The 26,225-nt window shown below is 53.4% G+C and overlaps 8 protein-coding genes across 8 annotated transcripts; 4 read left to right on the top strand and 4 right to left on the bottom strand.

Moving 5' to 3' along the window:
• Window positions 1–1,627: 1,627 nt before the first annotated feature.
• PG986_007913 (Acyltransferase) lies at window positions 1,628–3,253 on the bottom strand (the record flags this gene model as incomplete). The annotated part of the gene is made up of 1 exon (XM_066844135.1): window positions 1,628–3,253. One exon carries the CDS (start codon window positions 3,251–3,253, stop codon window positions 1,628–1,630), a length of 1,626 nt encoding a protein of 541 aa, XP_066700247.1.
• Window positions 3,254–3,778: 525 nt separating this feature from the next.
• PG986_007912 (uncharacterized protein) lies at window positions 3,779–4,042 on the top strand (the record flags this gene model as incomplete). Its single annotated transcript, XM_066844134.1, has 1 exon — window positions 3,779–4,042. The coding sequence occupies one exon, from the start codon at window positions 3,779–3,781 to the stop codon at window positions 4,040–4,042; it is 264 nt and encodes an 87-aa protein (XP_066700246.1).
• A 979-nt stretch (window positions 4,043–5,021) lies between these two features.
• PG986_007911 (tetrapyrrole biosynthesis- porphobilinogen synthase) lies at window positions 5,022–6,250 on the bottom strand (the record flags this gene model as incomplete). Its single annotated transcript, XM_066844133.1, has 2 exons — window positions 5,022–5,930; window positions 6,005–6,250. The coding sequence occupies 2 exons, from the start codon at window positions 6,248–6,250 to the stop codon at window positions 5,022–5,024; spliced, it is 1,155 nt and encodes a 384-aa protein (XP_066700245.1).
• Window positions 6,251–7,267: 1,017 nt separating this feature from the next.
• Window positions 7,268–9,886, bottom strand: PG986_007910 (exocyst complex component protein; the record flags this gene model as incomplete). The annotated part of the gene is made up of 3 exons (XM_066844132.1): window positions 7,268–9,381; window positions 9,444–9,620; window positions 9,688–9,886. The coding sequence occupies 3 exons, from the start codon at window positions 9,884–9,886 to the stop codon at window positions 7,268–7,270; spliced, it is 2,490 nt and encodes an 829-aa protein (XP_066700244.1).
• An 889-nt stretch (window positions 9,887–10,775) lies between these two features.
• Window positions 10,776–11,818, top strand: PG986_007909 (uncharacterized protein; the record flags this gene model as incomplete). Its single annotated transcript, XM_066844131.1, has 2 exons — window positions 10,776–10,808; window positions 10,907–11,818. 2 exons carry the CDS (start codon window positions 10,776–10,778, stop codon window positions 11,816–11,818), a joined length of 945 nt encoding a protein of 314 aa, XP_066700243.1.
• A 320-nt stretch (window positions 11,819–12,138) lies between these two features.
• PG986_007908 (Alpha-ketoglutarate-dependent dioxygenase alkB-like protein) lies at window positions 12,139–13,409 on the bottom strand (the record flags this gene model as incomplete). Its single annotated transcript, XM_066844130.1, has 2 exons — window positions 12,139–13,119; window positions 13,254–13,409. 2 exons carry the CDS (start codon window positions 13,407–13,409, stop codon window positions 12,139–12,141), a joined length of 1,137 nt encoding a protein of 378 aa, XP_066700242.1.
• A 659-nt stretch (window positions 13,410–14,068) lies between these two features.
• PG986_007907 (uncharacterized protein) lies at window positions 14,069–15,457 on the top strand (the record flags this gene model as incomplete). The annotated part of the gene is made up of 1 exon (XM_066844129.1): window positions 14,069–15,457. The coding sequence occupies one exon, from the start codon at window positions 14,069–14,071 to the stop codon at window positions 15,455–15,457; it is 1,389 nt and encodes a 462-aa protein (XP_066700241.1).
• Window positions 15,458–24,271: 8,814 nt separating this feature from the next.
• On the top strand, window positions 24,272–26,047 carry PG986_007906 (uncharacterized protein; the record flags this gene model as incomplete). The annotated part of the gene is made up of 2 exons (XM_066844128.1): window positions 24,272–24,945; window positions 25,000–26,047. 2 exons carry the CDS (start codon window positions 24,272–24,274, stop codon window positions 26,045–26,047), a joined length of 1,722 nt encoding a protein of 573 aa, XP_066700240.1.
• Between the last annotated feature and the right edge of the window lie 178 nt (window positions 26,048–26,225).

Here is a 26,225-nt window from a genome sequence, read left to right as displayed (position 1 = left end):
CAGCTCTACGTTCGACGACTTAGTATGAGAGGTCTATCCGCATGCGCGACAAATAAGGGCTTGGACTTGGGCACGTGCATGCCAGCAGTATCTGCAAACCCGGCGCTGTCGACGCTCGGAGAGGGCGAGCATAGCACCCTCGTGGTCATGTACAGACCCCATCAATATCGGTCGCCTCCATTCTCAGGCCAACCTGGAACCAAGAGAACAGGCTTCGCGTCTGCGAGGAAACGGCTGACCAGAACAATGGCTATTGTTGGATGCATAGCTCTGGGGCTATATAGACGGACGGTCTGGACGTTTGGTCCCATCCTGCGGCACCTTGAACTCATAAGGGCTGATGGCAGGCTCCTCGATGATAGTGACGGGCACGAGCGACAACATCAGCAAAGCCTTCCACCATGTGCCGCCGGTCTACAACATGGGCAACTACCTCAAGTAAACCAAGTATGCACTGGTCGAGGTTGTCAACAATATATGCGAGTTAGGTAATGCTTGTTATATAGGTAGGCAGTTACTAAGGCCCAACGACGATAGCCTGGCCTGTGATGTTTCTAGGAATATCCCATATAACCTCAGCTGTCATGAGTAATTAGTACGAACCCTCTTGGCCACTACACTTCGGCTGCCGACCGACCGTTCATGTCAGCATCGAAAGTGTAATATAAGCATCTCTATGCGATTTCCGATTGGATCGTTACCTAGGATGCCACTTGATTAAGGGAGTTGCCAAGGTCGCCGGGCCACGACATACCGGGCGCCACCCGGCAGTGGCGGCATTGGCAAAACCTACGTGCTCGGCGATCACCAAGTGACAAAGGGCTGAGCGCCTCAAGTTGCTCAAGTTGGGAAGCCTGCTTAGCGGCCGAAAAGGGCGAAAAGGGGCATTGATTGCACTTGGCGCCAACGGCGATCTCACGTCAAGCATTTACCCTCGAAACAAACATCCGTCGTTTCGCATTGACAGCATGCATAGTTCCGGGCTGCCTGCTCACGCTGATCACATGCCGACAGCCGAATTTTGATTGAATCTCATGATCCTGATGAATGGTAAATTGATCCGTGTCAATTTTGTCTTGGGCTATGGGACTATTAGATTCCAAGACTGTCCACCTCCCACGCAGAGAGATTCCCATGTCGTAACCCCAGTTGAAATGCTGGCCCGATTTTGTCCCAGCCTGTAAACACCATGCGCCAATGGTATAGTATTGCATAGCAAAGTATAGTATAGTATAATATAGTACGTCTCATGGGGGGCGCTCGTCTCCCTCCTACTATGAACCCCATATGGATCAATCTCATCGGATTCCGCCAATGCCCCGTACCAAGGTGGAGAGAATGGAGAGTGGATTGCTCCCCAAGAAGCGCTTGTGCTGTGCCGTACGCTAAGCTATGACGAGAACGTCTTCGCGGCTGTTGTTGTACACAGGTGTATTCAACATCCTCCGCTAATTCGCGGAACAAAGAAAATAAACAAATATGGCTACCCCCTAAACGCCGATATGCAGTGCTGTATAGTCCTCAAGATAGCGCAAAAATGGTGCTGAGTGATGGTCTCTATATGCAAAGTAAAACAAAACAGGGCAAAAGCACTCGAGTGTGCCTTTTTCTTCTTCTTCTCCCTCACTCAACGCTGCTCAGCCGTAATCGACACCCGCGTCTCGAGCCACCTGGTAAAGCGCACAATGGGTGCGTCGACGGCGCGGGCAAAGATATCGGCCGCCCAAAGTACGGTGGGGATGTTGATGGCCGCGGCCAAAATGGCGCCGCTTCGGAACGCGACCTCGGTGTCGGCGCCCGTGACCGATGTCCAGGCCCAACGCTGCACGCGATAGCCCAGCGTGTGCGTAACGGGGCCGTGCATAAGGTAGATGGCGAAGCTGAGGCGGCCGAGGTACTGAACAGGACCCGTAGTAAACACGCGTTGCCACAAGGGCGCCCGCGCGACGCAGAACACGAAGAGCGCCCCGCCCACCATCTGCCAGAACCGGTACCGGTCCGAGAAGTACTCGGGAATAAGCGCACCGAGCGTCTCCCAGCCGAGCACGCCGTCGGGGCCCGCGTCAGGCTCAGACATGAGGTAAAGGGCCGGCACCGAGAGCAGCACGTATGCCAGGCCCTGGGCCTTGCGGCATTTGCACGGTCGTGGCGATGACGACGATTCCTTCTCTTCGAAGGGCAGGAGGGACGCAGCTGCCGAGCCGGCAGAGGAAGAGGTAGACCCGGCGTTGCTGTGGGCGCCGCGGATGATGTCGAGTTCGGCGAGGACCGTACCCACGAGAAACAGAAGAGGCTCCCAGCGGTCGTTATGGAGCATGAACCACATCAGGATGGCTATACATGCGAACCGGGCACCTGTCCGCAAACGTGCGAGGCCGATCAAAGTCAAGAATAGTACCATGGAGCAGCGATACTCGACGGGAATGGTCCAGAGGTGGACGTCGTAGCCCGTGCTGCCGCCGAACTTCTCCCAGCCCCAGAAGTGGAGGAAGTTGAACATTTCGCCGGCCCAGTGGAGGAACTGCTCACTGAAGGTGTCCTGGAGGATCGGGTGGTGCTCGGCCACGTTGCGGACGTAGTCGCTGTCGTAGGCGAAGTCGCGCGTCCCTTCATACGCGCCTAGCTGCAGGAGGCAGACAACCATGAAGGTCGAGGCCGCCGTGGGGAGGAACAGACGGAAGCCGCGGCGGAAGATGAAGGACGTCATGGTGTTGAGCAGGCCGTCGAACGAGCGGCCGCGGATCTGCTTGAGCGGCTTCAGGGACAGCGCGTAGCCCGAAATGATGAAGAAAATGCAGACCATGGATGGCCCACTGAACAGCAGCCGCACGAAGGGCAGTTTCCAGAAGTGGTAGTTGGCGTCGTTGTGGCCCCAGCCCTCGGCGATGACAAACGATGTGTAGAAGTAGTGGCAGAAGAAGACGAACAACGCTGCCAGCCCGCGCATGCCGTCCAAGTAGGCCGTCGGTCCCAGTTTGTCGCCACCTCGTAACCGCTCACGGCTGTTCCGGCTGGGGTGTAGGAAGCTCGGCAGTAGGAAGATGGCCGACCGTATCACCACCGAGGTCAGCGCCGATATCCGAAAGGCCTTGCCAAACGACTTGGCTGTCGAAAGCCATCGTTGGGCCGGGAATCTCTGATCCATATCCATCCTCCCGCTCTCGCTTTCCACATCGGACATCGACCGCTCCTCGATCAAGAGAAGCTTCTCCTCGTGGGAGAGGGTCCATTTTGATCCTGCGTACCCGTTCATTGTCCTGCAATGGGAAGAGTCGGGGATTCGAAGGGTGTATACAAAAAGATGGTCACCTGCCACAACAACAAGACAAGCAATGCGATGGTATAGGTCAGGGACGACGGGCCCAATAAGTTAAAAGGACTGGAAGATCAAGACTTGACCCGGCAAGTGTGCCGCTTGAAACCTCAAGCGGGCTTTTGTTGTAAAGGGGCACTGAAGCCCTACTCAGCGGTTGACTTGGTGTACGAGGGTGCTTCGATCGTCTTTAGGCCAGTCGATTCGTTCTCAATGGTGGTGGATCTGCGGCTATGGTGTTTCAAGAACGGGGGCACGAGTGATGGAATGGATGGCGCAGTTGCAACGAACCGCGGAGCAAAGAACGACTCGGGTCAAGGAAGTGATTGGACGGCAAGCAAGCAGGGAGAGTAGAGAGAGGGGGGAGAGCAAGCGGAGGTAGAGGAGGAAATACAAAGGGACTTAAAGCAATAACATACTAGGTAACGGAAGGAGGAGTCGAGACATTGATCGAGGAGACGAGAAATGAACTGGCAGAAGCGAAACACCAGTCGGCAAGCCGTCACGCTTACTCACATGAGAGGCGGTGGTAGAGCTGACGAATCTGTCTACCAAATCACATTCGTCCCAGTGGTGCAACTCTGCTTCGAGGATGATCGCTATTTCGACCGGTTCTGGGGGACTGGCCCGGCTGGCTGGCTGGGCATCCCCATGCGCAGGGCAGAGCCGCCGGCAGACCAGGGACCAGACGACGCTTGTGGGGAGGCGTCGTCGTCACGCATGGAGTAGCTAACATGTTTTGTGACCGCCCATGGTAAGGTCGCACCCTGGTCGGAGTATCGGCAAACGCCTCGTTGGCGTGTATGGATTACACTCCACGCCCTAATTTGGGGAAATCTAGAAGTGATCTTCATCAGTAAAGGTTGAAGCTGAGACGCGATCAGCAGGGGAGGCCCCGGGAAACCCCCAGCTGCTCCCCACTAGAATCGTATGCCGAGAAATGTCGTGGGCCCACGTCGGCAGATCTCTAGCGGTTTCGGGATTGCGATCGATGTTGCAGAGTCGAAAAGCGCCTCTTATGTTGAAACGATTCGTGTACCGTTTATGGGGAAACAATAGCGCGTGCGTTCGGCCGAAACGGACCCTCGAGCCAACGCCGACTCACCTTTTTCGGCTCACTTCTCACATCATCCGTTCCACGTTTAATGATCCTTTACTCACATCGAAATTATAAAGAGACCAGTGTCTCCCTTGGACGTTGTCCGACCACGCCCGAACTTACTGAACCTTACTGTATGACTTGCATACACAACATGCAACAAGCTCGGACTGGCAGGCCCGTCAGGTCAACCTTAGTCATCCTCCAAGCCCATCCAACCATCCATCCATCCATCTGAGCTAACGAGTAAAACAAAACCCCTATCCGTAGCCGTGTGGTCGGACGGAGTCCTCTGATGAGAATAGGGAGAATAGGGTTTACGATCAAATAGGCAATCTCGTCGATAAAATTGGACTTGGCGAACGTACGCCAACTAACCAATTTCGAGGATTCCAAGCACAAACAGGTTTTAAAGGCAATCGTGTGATTTATTGGTATCTTGTCGCAAATCATTATTCGTGTCAAACCGCGAGACATGCGTGCCCATGGCAAATATGCGATGAACCTGATCCGCGGTTGAACAGCTCCTAACCTTTGAACGCCGGAAAATCATCGCACCAAAATAAACATCGTGAGAGCAATCGTGAAGCCGTTCATGGTTTCCCTCGGCTACTCGTCCAGCCAGTCAAGGAAGTCAGGGGTGAAGTAGCTGATGACTATCGTAGCACCAGCTCTCAGAATGCCCTCTGTAACCTCGAAGGCCATAGTCCTCAGGTCAAAGACGCCGGCCTTTGCAGCAGCATGCACCATGGCGAACTCGCCGCTGACATGGTAGGCGGCAACAGGGAGGTCCCTGCCGAGCTCCTTGGCGTCACTGATAATGTCCAAGTACTGGCTGGCCGGCTTGACCATGATGATATCGGCGCCTTCGCCAATATCTCGAACAATGGCTCGTCGCGCTAGGCCACGGCCACCCGGAGGCAGCTGGTAGCATCTGCGGTCACCGAAAGACGGCGCAGAACCAGCAGCGTCGCGGAAGGGGCCATACAAACATCCAGAGAACTTGGCAGCATACGACATAAGCAAAGTTTTGTGTGCAATTCCCTCCTCAATGAGCTTCAGCTTGATAGCTCGAATACGACCGTCGTTCATGTCCGAAGGGGCAACACAGTGAGCGCCTGCCTGGGCATAGGCCATCGCGACATCCGAGATGCGATCCACCGAGAGCTGGTTGTTCAGCGTCCCATCGTCGCGCAGAATGCCGCAGTGGCCGTGAGAGGTGTACTCGCAGAGGCAGACATCCACGACAATGAACAATTGAGGGAAGCGCTGCCGTAGGAGACGGATGCCTTGAATGACAGGTCCCGTTGGATCGTCAGCAGCAGTACCCAGAGCATCCTTGGTGCCCGGCTTGAGAGGAACGCCGAACAAGACGACGGAACGAAGGCCCTTTCGGACCAAGGGCTCAAGGAAGGGCACGAGCTTGTTAACGCCTCGGCGATACTGGCCTGGCAGCGAGGGAATCAATGTCTCATCGTCTTCGATGTCGGATATGAAGAGAGGGTAGATGAGCATAGACTGTCGTCGGAAAGCGGATATTAGCCTCTTGAGCCCAACTTGTCATTAAATGCGTGATCTCGATTTCAACCCACCTTGGTCAGTTGCCGCTCAGCTTGCCATGAGCGGGCGAGCGGGTGGTGGTATCCGCCATGCAGCTGGCTTCCAATGTCGCCAGCGATGCTGACACTGGTGGCAGCAGTGCTGGCATAAGACATGGCGCGAGAAATATGCGACGTGCGATCGTCGACGGTAGAGACAGAGGGGGCCTGGCCACGAGGCCGGCGCGGGCCATTGGGGTCGCGCATGGAGAGATCCTGCACCAGTGTAGAGAACGACATGATGCAGGTGAGTATTGGAGTACGGCGGCTGCAAATCGCTGAGCGTCGACTGTGGTGCCAGGTGGTGATGATCTCGGTCGCAGATATTCGACTGATGGATGACGGGTAATAGTAACCTGGCGCTTTCGTGTTCCGGGTTATTTGGAACGGATACGGGCTCCGAAATGACGAGGGGACCAAGGGAGTCGGCGCGAACAGTCGGATGTAAAGAAGGAAGAATCGAGTCGATTGAAATGATAGCAGCAGTAACACAGACACAAGCTGGCCTTGAGCGGGAATTGGGACGGTGTTTATGAGGGATGGGAATTGTTTCACGGATGACTGGCTGGATCCTGCCAATCCATTTTATTTTTCGCCCCACCACTTGCAGGCCCCAAGAGCACTGACTAAACCTACCAAAGCACAGAATTGCCCACTGGGGAAGGCGGCGGATTCTGCCTCCCAGCCAATCAAAAACTGACTGATTATGTACAATAAGCAGCCGAGTTCCAACCGCATGTACCGAGGACCGCAATTGCCAAGGCCGAAAGCCGAGTCGCGCAACGCAAGATCCATCTGGACCCTTATCGTGAAAGGGCCTCGGTCGAGACGAACCGTCTCACCGGTGTTGTTCATGTACCTAGCCCAGGATGGTAGGCGCGTGCCAAGTGCTGTCAGGGTCCAGAGACCAAGGGGTCGAGCAAGGTATGCTTGAACGAGATCCGAGTGGCGACATATTACAGACTGGTAAGCCTTGACCTGGCAAGCAATGCCGACGTATTCGCATGCTGATAGCAATCGACCAGCCGCTCTGAAAGGATGAACTGGGATTGTCAAGTACGTTGATCGCACTCATGAGTGACGGTAACGAGGATGAGGTCTCATTTGACCGCCGCCATTCGACATACGAATGACTGATTATATGGCAAGACGGGACGCTGATAATTAGACATCCAAACAGGTAGGTATATATCGAGTAAGTACATGTGAACCCCTGAACTCCTACGCACCATTCCCACGGCTTTGCATGAAACCCCATCATAGCCCGGAGAGCACGCTCTGGATCCCGACGCTCTTATAATCCTCACGATTCTGGATATAAGTCTTGAAATCGGCCTTCGCCAGTTTCTTGCTGCCTCCACTTGGGCCGGTTGCTAGGTTTCTCGACCTCTCGCGCAATGCCTCGGGTCCGATGATGAAGAGGTATCCGATCTCCGTCAACAGCTCGACTGAAGACTCGGCATCCTTATTGAGGTTCCACTCCTTCAGCGTTGCCACGTACTTGGATATATCCTTGGTCACCATAAGACCACCTGCCGCATTGATCTTGTACTTCTTATAATGCTCAATCAGCAAACGCTGGACCGTTAGACCTAGTTCGCTGCTGAAGACTTCGAGGTTTGTACCATCGATAGCCTGTGATGTGAGGGCGAAGGCTCGAGATAGGAAACTGCAGATGGCGTTGCAGGTTGGTGTTTGCAAGGTCTCAAGGACACTCTCATCCTTGGGAAGATAATCGACCTTCTTCTGGGACGCGAGCGACTTCGTGACCCAATTGACTAGCACATCAATGGTGGATTTCATGATGTTATTTGTCTTCCTCTCAATGGACTCAATGCCCATTTTACTTTGCGCCTCCATACTTCGGCGGACTGTAGTATTGGCCTCGGCCAGGCGAATAAGGACGGTAGTGACGAAGCGTGACATGATGCTGGCAATGGTAACAGCTGGGCGGATTGAAGGCAGATAAGTAAGGTCGGGCTCCGTCTTGGAGTTTTCCTGGGCAGTGGCCTTCTCCAGTGCAGCATCCAGACCAGTCTCCACGTAAACCTGGCCCATGATGGTCATGAGAAGGTTGAGAAGCGTCGCGACGTCCTTGGGCGTATCGCTTGGGCTGCCAAGCTCCAGGGTTCGCCGTACACTCTCCGCCAACCAAGTCATCATTCGCTTGGCATTTGCAGTGCTCAAAACTCCGTCCTGATCTGTAACCTCGATGTCGTTCTTGTTTTTGTCAGTCTCTTGGACTCCAGCCACCCTCAACATCATCTCCTTTTGTGTCTGTGTCAAGTCTGACGAGTCCAGCCGTTCTAGATAGGCATCTTTGGCAGATGCCATGAGTTGAGAGCCCTGCTGGGCCAAAGACGCCATGAAACCCGTTGGCGCCTTCTTTCTTCTCGAGTGGTAAATGTTGTATTTGAAGAGCAATGAGTTGTACATCTCTTCTAAGCTCTTCTTCTCCCGTTCGATATATGAATTACCGACTATGTATGGCACAAATAGTTCCTCCATTTGCTGATCGAGAGTCTGCGCTATCTGCGCCGAGCACGGGTCTGGATGCTCCGTGAGGCCGTGTGCCTTGAGATCCTCTACCAATGCGCTGATATAGTTTCTGGAAGAGTGCAGCGAGCGAAGGAAGGCCAGCGATGATATGGTATCTGCCTTTTCCAAGACCATCTCGAGTCTTTGCTGGATGGATTGCTGAAAAATCCTCTGGATGAACTTGATCAACACCGTCTCGTAGTAGGGGAAAGCCCTCTTGATGATGAAAGACTCCTCCTGCATAATGATCTTGACCTCGTCAATAAGCGACTGAAGGCTGGGCTCCACCCCCGGCGGATCAGAGTCCGGATCGGCGAGCTGTTCAAAGCTTTCGCCATCTGCCGCGACTTCTTCCGTGATCAGCTGGTTCCGATCGATGAAGAACTGGTGCTGATTCACGAAAACAGCAATAACGCTAGCGCCTCCGTTGAAGTCGTGCAGCACCTTGGCACACTCCATCATGTCGTCGAAGTTCTGCTTGCGGTAGCTGTTGTTGAATTGCTTGAGCAACTCCTGCTCGAGAGTTTCGCAGAACTTCTCCAGCACCTCCCTAGTGTTGTAGTTTGACCTGAATACGCCAGTGACTCCGTTGGCGACCCCGCGAGCGTTCCCATTTGGCTGACCCCATGCCGCAAGATCCAGCCGCTGGCTAATACGCATAAGTTGGTGCGCGATCACGGCGCATCTAACTTTGTTGTCGGCACCGCCCTGTCGTTGGATTTCTTGTAGGGACGTCAACTCGCCCGTTTCGCCGACCTCGAGCCAGCATTGTATGAGGAAGTTGGCATCCAGGGCTCTTCTTCGCTTCCTATCCAGCTCCTCTAGCTTTTCTCCTATCTGCACGGCGATATTCCCCCTCCGCTCGGGTCATTGCGACTACTTCGGTCCAAAGTACTAGGATTATTAAGACTGATATCCAGGTCTTCGAACTGCTTGATCGATTGGTCCAGCTTCTGACCGAGGGTATCGAGTGTTTGGTCATGTTGCACCTCGGCACGCCGCACTTTCGATTGAAGATCTGACTCCTTCTGTTGCAGTTCCTCGGAAAGGTTACCGAGTCCTTGAAGAGCATCTGTCGCAGCATTGTCAGCACGCTGCCGTTTCCGATGCGGCCGTTTGGGGATCGAGGTCCTACATACTTTCAAATGTCCGAATCAAGGGCTTTGGATCGAACGCCTGCTGGTTGGCCGGGCCCGATCGACGATTAGCAGGAACGGCGCTTTCGGCAAGACTATCGACGAAATCTCGAACGATGAAGTCCTTGTTGGAAAAGTCGTCGAGAGTGAAGCTGGGGCCCCTGGGGAACAGCGCCCTCGACCCGGAGCCGTTCCTTTCCATTTGGGTGCAGGAACTCTCAGATTAGAGGCGCTCGCCTACATGGACATGGGCGCATAAGCTCGGGTGATGGTGTGCGATGGTTGATCGCTTTGCGGAATCGGGATCTTTGCCAAGGGTCGCTGCCCAACAGATCTGTCTTCGTTGGATGTGTTGTAACGCGTAATGAGCATCCCAGGCGGCGGTTTGGACTCCCAGGCGGGATGGTTCAACTGGAGGACTGGGCGGCGGACAGGGGTGTAGCTGGTCGTTTAGGCACTAAATCAAGTAATTACAAGCTTGGGCGCATGTACCGCGCTGCGTAAGCCACAATATGCGACCTGTTCAATGTCTGTACCTAGGCAGGCCGCCCCCGCATGGAGCTGTACATCACTTGAGCTGGAATTGTTTAATTGATTAGTGTGGCTGACACCCAATTGATTGTACCAGGGAAAGAAAGGCCTGGTCGATGGAAATGAACAGCAACCAGGCGTCAGTGACATCTGATTTTATGTTACGAGATCGTGCCTGCCTGATAGTTCCGTCAGTTCTTGTCGCTCGAGTCTTTTCTTCTTCTTCATTACGTCCAAGGGCACCTTCCCTGGCCAAAATCTATTCCATCACATTCATTTGACCTCCTCTGCCCAAGCAACATTTCTGCGGTGGCTAAGCACATAGCTCCATCATCGTTGATTTTGTGTATTTCTTGAAGACTTTCCATTACTTCATCTCTTTCCGAAGTCGACTTTGAGGCGCTGTGACGTCCCCTTGCGTCGTCCCATTCGGACTCGAACATCAGTATCATCAGTACTGAAAGGATTCACTTGATAACTGTATTCCCAACTTGCGCATCTTATAGACGAGACGAACAACCCGGCCATAGATGCCATTCCAAAGGAAGGATACAGGGACCATGAATCCCCAGGAGCGCGAGGAGCTGCTTAAGGTTGGTCTTCCTTCATGTCCACTCGCATCCAGATGCGCGGCCAGTCATCAGACGTGTAGCAGTATGTGACAGAAGCTCACATAGCTTGAATATAACAGCCCTATCTCCCCTCGGCCCCTCGCCTGCGTGAGGCGTCGACTAAGAGGAAGCAACACAGCAACGGCACTGCGTCCGGCTTGGGCGTTAGAAACGTCCTGAAAAAGCAGTTTTACGCACTTTCCTTCGCCTTGATTCACGCCATCTTCTCCGTCTACATCCGCATCCGCATAGCGTGCCATGCTGTCTACCTCCGCATCGTATCCGTACTTTACTATCACCACCATACCCCCGAATACATACAGCGTGATGTCCAAGGCCTTTCGCGGAAGCCGAAACACCTCAGCGTGATTCTGAGTCTGGAGGAGGGTGGTAAACGCCTGGATGCCAAGGAAAAGCTGATTAGCGAAGTTGCCGATATTGCAGCATGGTGCGCATCAGCGGGCATACAAATGCTCTCCGTGTACGAAAAGACTGGTATCTTGAAAGACGAGATGCAACAAAGCCACCGCGAGATCTCCTCGAAGCTGCGCAACTGGTTTGGCAAGTACCAGGCACCCGACCTGCACTTGCACTCGCCCAACATGCCTGTCGTCCACCCTTCGTACTACAGCGCACCGGCGCATAAGGGTGCTGGCGAGTACGGGATTGCTATCATGCTGGTATCAGAGGAGGATGGGCGTGAGTCCATGGTTGACCTGACCAAGGTGTTGACGGTGATGGCGCAAAAGAATAAGCTCAGCCCTGCCGACATCACCTCGGACGTCATAGACAACGAGCTCACCAGTAGTGTCATGGCCGAGCCCGATCTATTGATATCATTCGCGCCATACGTGGATTTGCAAGGCTATCCTCCTTGGCAAATACGGCTGACCGAGATCTATTGCGAGCAGGACAACCAGAGCGTTGAGTACCAAGTCTTTGTCAATGCTCTTCGGAAATACGCACAAGCTACCTTTAAATTGGGGAAGTAGTTGGCCTTTTGGAGAGTTGTGCTGTACATCATTCCTCATCAGTGGAAGAGGTGAGATCCGAGACGGCTCGGATCGGGTTGTTTTGGACATCGTGGGGTCCAAAGAGTCGGAGCGGCACTGCAGTAAGAGAAGCGAGTGGCGGCGCATCTTGAACGTTCCAAGTCGCCAGATGTTTCGAGGCTTATCGGCACCGGCGGAGGAATAAGGAGCTGGATTCCATTACTAACCATCACGCGAAGGTTGGGATGTCATGGGCGTCAAAAACTTGCATTGAGAGTAATTACCAACAAGGAGTACATATTATACCCATTAATCAATCATTACAAGATTTTCTTCCACGGCCGCATCTCGCGACTCACAGCATCCCATTTGTAGACTGGTCCGGTACCGACGTTATAGTTATAGTAGTTGTCCGTACCGGGTTTGACCAATGCTCGTCGAAACGTTATGTTGATCCGGCCACCGTCGGTAGCATTCTTGCCCGTACGCTTAGGTATTGAATGTAGCCAGTTGGCTTGTGTGAGCCCGCGCATCAAAACCATATCACCGCTCGCCAGGGGAAGCTTCAGGGGCTTCGATGTCGCATTTCTCATAGCCTCCGTATGCTCGCCCCCCGGCGGAGGAGGGATGGGTTTGTGTTTCAAGAGGAAGTCTCGGCGCGCACCCAACGAGAAACTCGCAATGGCAGGCAGTGGTCCGAGGAACCGCTCGTCATCGCTGTGGAAGCTGATACTGTCGGCTCCCGAGGCATAGTAGTTCACCAGGCAGAAGTTAAATTCACAGCCGGCTGCCACCTGCGCCGAGAGCCGCAGGTCGTCCAAGCACTTGGGGATCGGGCGCGGCTTGTACCGCGTGTAGAACTTGTCGGCGCTCACATCGCGGCCGGTCTTGACGTCGAGTATCTTCGTTATGTCCTCTCCGCCGCCGCTGCCGCCGCCGCCGCCACTACTACTGCTGCTACTGAAGCGCGACGTATCGTCGAGCCCGAAGACGGTTGTCCACCGTGGCGTCCGAATGTGCGTCGAGGTCCCTCCGCGGTTGATGTCGTACTCGACGCGGTAGAAGGGCAGCTCCGACCTCAGGAACTCGAACAGCGAGCGGGCACTGCCGCCGCCCCGCACCACGTACGGCTCGAAGTACAGAAGGTCCAGGTCTGGCTGGTCGTTGATGACGCGGCCGAGACTGGCTGGCCACGAGGGCAGCTCGGCCGCGAGGGCCGAGGGCAGATGGGGGATGGGGAAGGGGTACGCCGGGTGTGTCGAATAATCATCACTTTTCCTTGCCGCTGTTCCTGGTGCTATCTGGTTTATTTCTATGTCTGTTGCAGAAGATTGGGCATCTTGTGGTGGCTACCGTCGAATACGAACCATGTCAGCAATCGTGCGCATATTCTATTTTGAGATCGACTGGAAATAAGATATTGCTTTGCACTTACAACAGCGTCTAATTCCTTCAAGCCATTACCATTCGTATTCAGGCCGTCAAGGTGCGTCTCGGGTGAGCCAGTAGCTATATCACAAGGTTTCTTTGGCTCGGGAGCGCCAGCACTGGCAGCGCCGAAGAAGGCGTCAATCGTGCGCTTTCTTGACATGCTTTCGAATACGAACAACTAGAGAACCAAGTCCAGAAGAAAGTTATACGGCTTGAGAGAAAATCCACCTGGAAAATAGAGTACGCGAACAGATTGCGGGAAATAGAGTTGGGCGAGGCCGCGATCTGCCATGACGTGGTACATCCTGACATCTCAAAAGTCTACTATATCAGTGGCGCACGTAAGGCAAGATGCAGGTATAAAGTAGCATACCCATGTAGCTACTAACACACCTGGCTATGAAAAAGTAATGAAATCCGGATGGATAGCAGGCCACCTAGCGTATAGCAAACATCCATAGCTGACTTGTACCTGAAAGTGCTGTAGCGTTATGACGGCATCGACTGTCAGCCTTGCAGCTATCGATCTTCGTGGCAGGGGTAGCTGAAAATAATTGAGGGGTCCCTGAAAAAATACTCCGGGGGAGTCAACAGCCTTGGGCAGGATCCATAGGTAGATCAACGAGGGGCATTTCCACCGAATGAACATTTTGTGGTCGCAAATAATTTTGGAACCGCCGAAGATACTTGTACAGACTCAAAAAAAAAAAAAAAATCGTGGGAGATGGCGGTGAGTTATCATGCCTCCCATATCAAACTGGTCTAGAAACCCGTTGGCCAAACTAATTGTATGTACAGGCCACAAGATCCAAGGAAGAAATGAATGTTTTCCGCCCCTCCGTCGCCCGCGCCGTTGCGGGCGTCCTCGACCGGTCGCTGTTCGCAAAAACGGTTCCTTTGGCAGCCGCCATCATCTCCGAGAATAAGCTGATATCGCGATACCGAAGGGACCTGGAGAAATCCAAGGAGATTCTCTCCGCCGACCGGATTTCAGCAATTGCGCCGCACCCCGACCAAACACTCGCATCCCAGGGCAAGAAATGCCTGCTCTTGAACCCCGCCGTCAAGCCCACGGCCCCCGAGACCTGGGGTACTGTTCTGAAGGATGGAGTGGGCAAGTCTGAGTTGGAGGTGATACCTTACAATCTGAATCTAGACTACGAGTACTTCAGCGCGCTGGACGTCTTGTCGGTGGTTCTGCCGCCTGAGCTTCACGATGAGATTCCCAGCGGCTTCAATGTAGCTGGTCACGTGGCACATCTCAATTTGCGCGAGGCCTATCTCCCCTACAAAAAGCTGATAGGAGAGATCATAGTCGACAAGAACCCGCACATCCGGACTGTGATCAACAAGGTGGATAACGTAGGCAGCGAGTCGGAATTCCGAACCTTTGCGTACGAGGTGCTGGCAGGCCCTGACGATCTTGACGTCGAGGTGCGTGAGAACGACTGTTCGTTCCACTTCGACTATTCCAAGGTCTACTGGAACAGCAAGTTGGAGGGTGAGCATACACGTCTCATCAGATCATTCCAACCCGGCGAGGTTGTCTGCGATGTCATGGCAGGGATTGGCCCCTTTGCCGTGCCGGCGGGCAAAAGGGGTGTTTTTGTATGGGCCAACGATATGAACCCCGAGAGCTACCGGTATCTCCAAGAAGCAATACAACGTAACAAGGTGGGGATGTACGTGCGGCCCTTCAACGAGGATGGGCGCACTTTTATTCACAACGCGGCCGACTCGGTGTATGCCGCCTCGCAGGCTGGCGACCACGCACTCATACAAACAAAGGTACGTCGCCACCTTCGAGGCGCGGCCGGAACCGCAGATGCGACACCACCACCCCAGAAGATCCCGGTCCCACCCACCATCTCTCACTTCGTTATGAACCTGCCAGCGATGGCTTATACATTCGTTCACCATTTCCGTGGAATTTATGCTGGACATGAAGGGTTATTTGCGCCCAACACGGAGGCCAACTTGCCGCTTGTTCACGTCCATTGCTTTGCACTGAAAAGTGACGACGAAGTACCCCTACTCGATATCTGCGACCGCCTCACCAACGAGCTCGGTGTCAAGATGGTACCGGGCGATGCTGAGAAGCCGGGCGAGGTCAGCATATACAATGTGCGAGACGTTGCCCCGGCCAAACGGATGTGGTGTGCGAGCTTCAGGCTGCCAAGCGAAACTGCATTCGCAGCGCGAGGATGAGCGAGGCCAAAACAAAAATCCGCTTATGCCTTGCATGCACCCATGCCCATGTTGTTCACTGCTCGTGGAAGTGGTGTATGACTCCACTCATATAGAGGCGTCTAGATGAACAGGTCAGGATGCAACAATGCCCAGCAACCACCGGAGGCTGATGGATCTGTTCCAGCATAGCCAATCACGGATGGTCAGCTACCTTTCCTGGATATTGACCAATATGTTTGGCTGCAGCCGGATAAGCAAATTAGCAGAATATGTATGATCGATTGTGTTCTGACCATACACATAATCACCTTCCGGGTGAGGCCGAAGTTCTATCGGCCGCGTTGCTGGATTCAGATGCAGGATGCATGACTGTTACCCTCCACATGTATGTCACTGCGGCGCGCATAACGACCAGAGCGCCTTATCTGTTTATATTGGCTGTTTTGATCCGTGGATGACGTTGCGAGGCCGTATATGCGCTCATGTAAACGGCACTATCTCCCCAGCCCGGCTGGAAGGGGGAGCACGGAGACGCGGATGGTGTCCTGAGGCTCCTCGCTTCTCGGCGTGGTTGGCATTGTTGACAACATCCTCACACCACTGGCCGTGGTCGATGCATATGTATGCAGGTTTGCAACCGTCTTGCAGGGCCCAGTGGGCTCTTAACAAGATGGCAGCAGGCGAATTAATGAACGCAGTGGAACCCTGGATGCAGCTACCTCGCCATGCTCTCATATATCTGAGAGAGTGGCTGGATTGGCGACGGATCAGTGGTCCAGGTCGGCGGTCCCGTCCAACACCAGAATTGGCAGCTGTGGCTTTGGACTAGGCCGGCCGACCTGCAACGGTTGCCATAGCTCTTGCCGACATATCTGAGGAAAGAAAAGAGGCCCGATAGCGGGATTTGACAGGCGCTCCGAAGTTCACGGCGTTTGCGCGTCATTGACGGGCCCCTCATGTATGCACTGCAGCCTCCTGGTGGGGATCCGGTGTCTTTCTGGGTCAAATAGTCAATACAAAATGGACAAGGTGTAACAGATCTCATGAAACCTCCACTCTCCAAGCGTCACGCCGAGTGAAAAGAAGAGCCTCTCAGGTCTCTTTCCTATTATAGCACAGCTAACAGTCGGGCGTGCTCCAGTCCCGGTGGTTGGCCGAGAAGGCACAGCAGGGAGTAAGCTGCAGCGTAGTAGTCGACGTGCATATTGCAGCGAAGTGGGTGTGGACCTCATATGCAGGTTAGATGTCCAAGCCAGCCAAGCCTGGTACGACCGGCAGGTATCGGCAGGGTATTTGAGAAGGATGGGATATAGTACTCTCATTTCAGCGAGGATTGATTCGCCAGGCTTCGATAGCCACGATTGATAAGAGCATCGCCCAGCAACTTGTTGATTCGCGACTTCCTCCTGGCGTGCATATGGATACGAAACACCAAGACGTAGAGATGATGACAGCATTCAATGTTGCGGAAATCCCTGGTCGACGGCCGCGAATACTTGCTATCGGCCGCGCGGCAGCCGTCATTCGTCAATTACCTGATACCGTTGACATAGTGGCTACTATCAACGTGCAGCCACTTTCAAAGGTCCGCAAGGTACACAACCGAACGACGAGCATCGGAGTAATACCTGTCTGTGCGACCCTCCCCCATGTCGGTACCACGTATGAACTGGCTGTGGCTTGCAGTACATAACGCAACGTCGATTAAACCACCATGATGAACCGACCCGGACGTGGGGCAAGGGGCAGTATCCTATCGCGGCTTTCCAGATCGAGTATCCCCTTTCCCCCATAGGAGCTTCGATGTTGCAGAACAGCATGCAAGATGTATGCAGTGACGGTTTTTTTATCTCTTGGACCTCTGGCAAAAAGGAGCAAGAACACGCAACTGCCCAATCCAAAAAGAGAGAAGGATTTGCGGTGCAGCGGTTTCACGACAGTGCCTCTTTTTCAGTAACCAGCTCGGCTGGATATCTGAAGTGTCGAAGAAGAGGAAAACCTTGGAGATTGGAGAAGGAAGACAACCAATAATTTGCGAGGTAGCCCCGCGACCCTGGCACCTGGTGTCCGTGTCCCACCCCCTCCCGTTCGAGTGCGATCCGTCTAGGCCCAGACCGGTGTGGCAGGCGATACGTTGGTGGACGACGCTGCTCGAAACCAAGTACCAACCGGTCAGGATCAGGGCCGTCCCTTTTCATGCCATTCCCCGGTGGTGGGGTTCCTTGGTCCCGACCGGGCCAATATATCAGTGTCGCAAATCGCAAGCGTAATGTGGAAAGACCTCGGGAGCGTGTCCGTGACCGCGGATAGCAGATTGTTACAGTCCGGTTGACCGACCACCTACAATTTACTGGATGTGGCTAGAGACTGGATATATTTGAGAGGCGCCGAGCATGTCACATCATCGGTCGGCTTCAAGCCCCCCAATGCACGCCGCAACACTCGCATTGCAGGACAGCTGCTTTTTTTTCTTCTCTTTTTTTCTTCTTCTTGATGCTTGTAAGAAACAAACATTCCGCTACCTGTGATTGTCGGCAAAACGGAAGCAGGAGTTTGCGGAGCCATTTTCCATTTTATCTTCTTCGTAGACGTGCATCAACGCGCCTCTCTTCGAGGGGCACGTTTTACAGGCGAGGTAGGCCAATGGCCGAACAGGGCAGTCCACTGCATGTAAGATACTTTGTTATCCGAGCGCATCTCATATCAAGATAGTTGAATCCTGTCCGAGGTTCAGCAGCAAAGGGCAAAAGCCAGTCACTAATCCGATTGCCGGACCCGATGGCGCAATGTTGGAATCGAGATGGTTAAATTCACCAAGTGGACAGTCAACGTCATTGCAACCACCGCACCGGTTATGGACTGTCTGTAGTCTAGCTCAGCTGGTGATCAACAACCGCAAACCACTGCCAACAAGACGTTCCACTTGTGCAGAGTAGTGGTAGCATGTAGTAGTAGTAGTACATTTCACAAGTTGCGACAGGCAGCGCTTGTCAAAGTCCGGGGGCCTTGCTGATGCGACCACCACCTCCGCGGGGAAGTCGGGGCTGGCTGTCCATCAGGGTCCAATAGGCTCTTCGGCTACTGTGCTGTCTACCACTATCGTTCACCAGGCCGTACCGTCCCACACTTGACCGCCGCCGTCCTCTTTTAGCCCGCGAGATATTGCGAGCATAGCGACCTCGCGCCGGGGTGTGTATGTACAGCATGCGTGGCCATGTTTAGTGAGCGAGGCCGCGTCAGGTCTCCCCTGCTGCCTGACAAGTCCCAGCAAATGCGCTCTTTCAGGGCGTTTGTAGCCTCAACGGTGTTTGAGGATAAGTAAGGTATGTACACATGTAGGCACTCTATGCAACATACGCATCCTTGCATGGACAAAGGCAGTGTAACCAAACTGTCACGAAGGAAGCAGCGAGCCACCTGCCTGCTACAATACGATATCTGCAACTCAGAATTTGACGCTTCAACGTTCCTATATATCACGCAAACTATACATCCAAAGGATTCGGACGGGGCCAGGCCAAGTTCCGTTTCCTTAATCGTGGCTTCAGCGTATGGTTATGTCACTCTGTCGGGCGCGGACGGGCTAGATGTGTTGCGTGACTGATGTATGCGCCTCGAGATATATTGGCATTTGTTGCGTAGCAGGCTGGCATACCTGGACTCCCCTTCCCCTTTAGCACTGCCCTACTCAGGCGATATACGCATATGGGGTGATTCGCAGACCGAGTCGACACTGTTCATGTCAACTCTATTGGAGTTTTGGGGAGTGGGGAGTCAGATGCCGAATGTTGCACAGCATCGGCAGTTCGCATCGCAGAGGGAGCAACTTTACCCCCACGATTAGCTGGGTTCCGTTCGAATCGTTGGTATACATGTGGAAATTGCGTATTCGACATTTCCCGTGCGCTGATGATAAGGAAAAAGTATAATGCTCCGAATCACGAAATCGGTGGTCGCCTAGGAAACCCCGTAGCATGTAGCGTCAAGTCAATTCTAACTTGAGGCTCTTATCAGCGACGGCGCTACCCAGGTAGGTAGAGTTGGGGAGGGAATGATGGGTGCCAGCCCTAGACATGGCGCACCATGTTGGGCAAAGTTCATAATCTGCACCCCAAGAACAGGATGAGGTGATCCAAGCAGAAAGGGCGCTTGGAGATCGGCCATGGACCCACGGTACGTCTCAAGGAGCGGCGTATCGCGCTCGATAGAAGACATCGTATGTATCGCCATTAGGCCCTAACGCCGCCACCAGTCTGACCCTCCGTATCGAGCTGTGCGTTCGTTCGTAACCGAAACCGCGGATGGCTAGCACCTGCTGAGTTAGGATGTAGATATGCCATCCCAAAGCATGGGAGACCACTCGGGCTGGGTACAGTACAGTATGTTCTGAAAGGGACTTCACGTTGTTTTAGTCGAAAGGATATCCCAGGCATCGTCTTCTCCGGACTGCATGCCCCGGGAAGAATCGGGACGGAAGTCTATAGCCTATCCAATGCATTTCGCAATGCACGTATTCGATGCAGGCCTCAAGGATACTTCCCGTTCAATGCGATTCACGAAAGCAGCATACCAGGGCGCAACAAAGACAAAACTTCCCGCCGGGATAGACTGACAGTGAGAGCGTCGCTTTGCCGGCAGGTCCCTATAACAAAAAGAATAAACTTGGGTCCGGAGTATAAGACACGCATCGAGGCGGACCTTGGTCTCTGAGTGGCTCTCCGGCTCTCTCTCAGACCTGCAACAAATGCCAAATGCTACTAGCGCGTCCCCACATCCACATCTGCATACCTAATGTAGGTATGTGCTGCTACAGACTACAGTCCGTGACAATCTTTTGAGCTTGCCCAGCAGTGCCAGTTGCAGATTGACTTTCCGCTGGACAGCCTCTGGAAAATTATTACGTAGGCCTGACGAGTCCCTCAGGAAGTTTCGACAGCCGCCTCGACTTCCTTGAGACCCGAGAGGCGCCCGCCCTGAGTTACACCCCTGAGCACCTCGATCGTCCACTGTGGAAACTGCTAGCTAGAAGCTGGAGTCGGGGCCCCTTGATAGTCATCCCCATTGCTCCCCCAGCATTCTTCATTCAGGCCGGTCTAGCGCATCCACGCTGCTCACGTGGCTTACGGATTTGGCAACTAACTCGAGCACAAGCGGTAACAAGCATTACTCGAGATCAAATGAGACTGTCAGTGGGTTTCGGTGCATGTTTCAAACGGGCCTTGACAGTTTGTCTTCGCCGAGAACCTTGTATTTGAGAGAGAGAAAGAGAAGGAGAGGGAGGGAGAGAGAGACAGAGTTGAAGGAATTGCTGCCGGGGGCCAGCCACTGTGAACGCAGCGTACATTAGGAAATGGCCCGCAAACCCATCGAGACCCAAGTCCAAAGAGCTGCAACAGCTTCTATTGGCGATAACGATGCCGTAGCTATGGTGTTACATAACATTCAAAGGATACCTATGTACCTACCCATGCAATGAGGAATTGTGCTGTTCGGTATGATTGCAAGCTGACAGGTCGATGAAGTCTGCCCTACTGGAGCCCCTTGGAACCTTCCCCTCATGCCATGCTATTCAGCATCAAAGCTGACCGTACGTATGTACGACTTGAAGGATAACATTGACGGCAGAAGTGGATGCAGAGGAAGCTACATACATGTACTTGGCATGATGAGGAGGCGAGCGTGGACAGGGCAGAGTCCGCGGCGGATTTGTGCAAACTGCGCTTCTGCCTACCTGAGTTGGTGACTACTCGCTTCTTCACTTACTCACTCACCCACTTCACCATTACGAAAGAGAGGGAACAGGATGATACGGGCCTGTTATCAACTTTTTGCAGCTTGCCCACAAAAAGAACGAGAAACCCACGACGGCGTTAAGTACTGGCAGGCAAAGACAGAGGCGACCTGGCGACCCGTCAAGGTTGGTTGGTGCCTCCCCCAGACCCCGGTGCTACGTCGTACACCTGGGCCCAGGACGGTGGATTGACCGTAGAAGAGGCGTTAAACCAAGTGAGAAAAAAGGCGGGCGGCCACGAGTCTCGACCTCTATTTTCCCGTATTGGATGGCCGAAAAGAAGTGTGTGGGGAGACTTACGGCAAAGTTTTCGTTTCTACCCCTGTCCCCCATTCTTTCCGCCCTTCTCGACCCGATCGTCCAGGGGGCGTACGGCCTAGAACCAGGAATGCGATAATCCCTGTCTGCCGATGATGTATATTTATCTATGTACGTACCTACTCACATGTAGCTAGATGGCAAGACTGCGGACAGTGAAGAGATTGGGTGCTGGAAGAATGCCCAGCCTACTGTCCTACCAATTGGGCGATGGGGGGGGTGTACAGTATGGTATTGTCCATGTTCCATCAGGGTGCTAGGTCAGACGCAGAGACTGGCAGGTAAAGAAAACGAGCCAAAGAGCGAGAGAAAAAAAAGCCCTCTGGAGTCATTACATATGCCTGTATCCTCTATTGCCCCCCCTCTCTCGACGCTGAGCAATGTTATGGATATGTGGTGTTAAATTCGACATGACACACCATTTGGAAGAATCGTACCGTTATTGACGTCTCGCAAAAAACAAGTGAGCCAAAATCGTAAGTTGGTTTCCCCAGGTCTTAGGGGGCTATCCCGACTCCCTCCCCACGCTGCTGTCTCGCTTGTTTTCCCCACCTGGAGATTACAGTATCACATGGTTTTCGCTGGCGAATGACTGGATTGAGCAGCTAGGCGTTGTCTCGGACCGTCTTGATCCATGCCTGCTAGACGCCAATTATTCCCACCTCGTCGGGCCGGAGAGGTAAAAGGTCAGCTGGGCTATCTTTGAAGAGCGACAAGAAATGCATGCATGGCATTGATCAATTGAAGTAAAGCGAAGTGAAATGAGGTGGGTAGGCCTGCTTGGTACTAGGTAGGCTAACCCACGTTTTCCGCAGGGCTTCTAGCATGTAAGTACATTAGGTAGTATTGATCCTGCTCATCCATCCAGTGGCGTGCGCGCATTTCAGGGAGAGTAGCTGTTCCCGAGTAGGCCTAAGCAGTTGGTCAAATTAGCGGTAATAACCTACATGCCTTCTAATGATGTACCTGTATCTCCTCCCCTTCCTCCTCCTTGCCTCCTTGCCTCCTCGTCTCTCTCTCTCTACCAGGCTGTCTCTTAGACGTTAAAAGTTGAACTAAACCATGCCTGGGTGGACTCGAAAAAACCTAGACTGGGCGTGCTGCAGGAAAAGCTGCTCCTCCCACACATATGGGGCAAATGAATGGCTGACTTCCACTTGGGAATCCGAGTGTACATCCACACTTGACTTACATGCACACGTATCAATGCATGCCTAAAGTTACTTGGAGGGAAAGAGGGGAAATGGAAAAAGCACATAGTGTTCAACGTTCGGCATGCGCGTATGCATGGGGGAGGAAGGTAGTTGGTGGCAGGCACTTATCGCCGCCATAGGTACAGCAGATATGTAGGATGTTAGATACATACAAGATAGCAAGATAAGTACGCCGGGGAAAAGACAGCCAGACAATGGGACTGGTACGTTCCCAACACAGTCAATCAATCAATTAATCAGTCAATCAATCGCTGGACCTGGATGGATTCTTCGTCTTCTTCGTGTTGCAGCCCGCGTAGCGACCATCGACCTACTCTGGACCTACTCGCTAGGTTACCACCAACTACGACCTATCCGGGCTAGCAGCCAACCCTCGGATGGGTCCCCTAGCCCTCCTCGAAACCCCCCCTCCGCATCTCTAGAAAAACCGATCCTTGTCCATTTGCAATACCTTCCGATCTCCCGGTAATTTTGCTGTTGGTCTAGCCAGAAGCCAGAAGCCTTTTTCTTTCGCATTTGATCAAATGCTACTCTGCTAGGTCGCTCGCCCAGCAGCAGGTGCAGGCGCAAGTACTCCGTCCTGTCCTGTACTGTACCAACCGTACCTACCGTACCTACCGTACCTACCGTACCTACCGTACCTACCGTACCTACCGTACCTACCGTACCTACCAACATACTTCCTACGACTACTTACTCCAGTTGCCTTTTTCCCATCTGCCACCATATCTCTCCATCCGTCCACCCACCCATCCCGCGCCATCCACTCATACCCCTTCCCTTCGACATTTGCTGCCTCGCCTTAACTTGCGTTTCCCACACCTTGTTTTCCGTGCTCCTTGCATACATACATATCACGGCGGCCACCACCACCACCAACTCCTCCACAAACCCACCAACCTGCATTCCGTGTCGTCGTCCTTCTTCATAAAGACCCGAGCAGGGAACAAGCTAGAGCCCGCATCCTGTCTCGCTTGATCTCAGTCTTCCGTATCCGACCGACGACCGTTGTCGCCAATTCCATGTATATATCGGCCCTTTTGACGATCGGTATCCATTTCGCCTAGTTCGTTCATGGGCTCTAGGATTTCTTGGGGCAACTGGACTTTCGTTTGATAACTTGATCTTGGTTCGCAAACGTTGGCTCAATCACCCAACCTCTACTCTCTTCGCCATACTTTATAGGTGCTTACACCACTCTGCATCGGGGCCAACCTCAACACTCGAAGCTGTCTGTTTTGCCGGTGCTGGCCTACTACATCACATCACACTAGAGCATACCAGCACTCGACGTACCGAAAGAGGATATGAATCCATCTTGAGAGAGACCGAGAGAGACACAGAGAGAGATAAGCCCCAATAAAGCCAGTGCCCATGCCGATTGCACCCTGGTCTTGAACGGGCACAGTTGAGTAGGAGGGCTTGGTTCGGCAGTCTACACAAGATTCTGGAGACACACGTTCGATTACTTACCCCTACTCCCCAATAATCGCCGCCACAGCAGATACAATGGCTGTCGTGCTATCCTCCGAAGACAACGGTCTCTTCTCGTCGTCCGCTCTCAGGCGCTCACAGTCGCAGACGAAGTTCATGTCTAAACACTCGCAGCATTTCCACACGTCTGCGTCCGCATCTGCATCTCACATTGCGGACACATACCACCAGTCGTATCACATAATATCAGACTCCAGTCCCTCATCGGCGCCGTCCTCGCCCGACACCGTCCACGCCGACTCGGTTACTCCTTCTTATTCGTCCACGCCAGCTACCAGCCTCTCCTTGGACGGCCATTGCGAAGACGACGACATTCTACTACCAACCTACGACGATAACCCATATTTCGCACCTCTTGAAGACCTGGAAGCCCCAGCGAGCCCGAGGACTGGGGACTCGTACCCAGTCTCGCCCGTCGACCATGGAACGCCGACTACCCCTTCACGCCCAGATTCTCCCGAGCTGACTGATCACGCCGAGGACGACACCTTTGTCACACATCATCCTACTCAACACGTGGACTATTTGTCACACAACTGGAGGGAAGAAGACATATGGTCCTCGTGGCGCTATATTGTGTCCAAAAGAGGAGAGTACAGCAACGCCTCGCGTCTTGAGAATGCCTCATGGAGGACATGGATGAAATCCAAATACTGTCTGAAGACTATTTCTCCCGAGACACTTAACTGGTAAGTGACCTGGAATAAACTTCCTTCAACGTCCAAGCTCTAATCTCCGCACAGGCTCAAAGACTGCGACGTAACGTGGCTGTATGGACCGCTACAAACGCGGCAAATCAAACTTTTCTCCATGGATGCGGAGCACGGCAGCAATTCGCTATCGAGATGCGATTCTTTCATTAAGAAACCTATCTTGAAGAAGCGGAGCATGTCGGAAGTCATGCTACAGAAGTCGATATCTTCGTCCTCTCTGCTGAAGCAGGCAACGGCAGCGGTCCAAGCTCAGCAAGATGGCCCTGCCCGGGTATCCAGGCCGATCCTCCAACGGGCGGCCACGGATTTTGCTACCTTCCCGTTTGCCTCGCGAAGACTCAGCCGAATGAACACCAGCTTGATCCCCTCGACCAATTCTTCAGGGGCTATCTCGCCATCAGCTGAACGCAAACACATCCACTTCGATGAGCAGGTCCAGCAGTGCATCGCTGTTGAAGTAAGGGGCGATGAAGACGAGGAGGAAGAGGCAGACCATAGCCAATGGAATTACGACGATGACAGTGATTCCGATGACGGCGGAATTATGATGAAACCCACCGCGTCGAAAAAGAAGCCGTTGAGGATGCGCAAGCAAGCGAAGGTACCAGCGACTACTGAGAGCAAAACGATTGCCATGCTGCCTTCAACGACGCTCAAGTCGAAGGATGAGTTCGATGTCTCTCAAGATTCGGCCATGCGTCACAGCTCGAGCCCGCTTCGGAGTCCTATGCTGTCCCCTTCGCCATCACATGAGACTTTGCGACCATCCAAGTCATCGGGCAGGTTTTTTGTTGGGGGTAGTGACGACGAAGACGACGAAGAGGGAACTGATACGCCAGTCTCTAGTCCTGTCGATCACCCTGCTCAGACCCGAGGGCCCAGTCTGCAAAGATCGGCCTCTGTCAGCAGCCTTGCTGCGGCGCCCGCTGGTATGCGCCGGACTGAGTCAGGCATGTTAATGCCATATGAAGAGGGCGACAATCAAGGGAACGAGGGCATAATTGGTCGTGTCATTGACACCGTCAACACCGCCCGAGATATTGCACACGTCATCTGGAATGTCGGGTGGAAAAGGTGATGCTATTGCAAACAGTTCTGCAGCGTTTGCCTTCCCCGAATACCTGCGTGGGGCGACCTATACGGCAGCCTTGTTTGTACAGTTGGCTTATGGGCATGTTGCATGCTATATCTAAAAGAGTCCACAACGGCCGTGGATCTACTATGCTGATGTGCGGGTGGTCTGCCTGCCCTTGAGT

The sequence above is a fragment of the Apiospora aurea genome, assembly GCF_038362705.1.
Source record: "Apiospora aurea strain CBS 24483 chromosome Unknown utg000005l_segment0_segment0, whole genome shotgun sequence".
NCBI classification, from domain to species: domain Eukaryota; kingdom Fungi; phylum Ascomycota; class Sordariomycetes; order Amphisphaeriales; family Apiosporaceae; genus Apiospora; species Apiospora aurea.
Note: the sequence above shows the minus strand (reverse complement) of the source record. Positions and strands in the feature narration are given on the sequence as shown.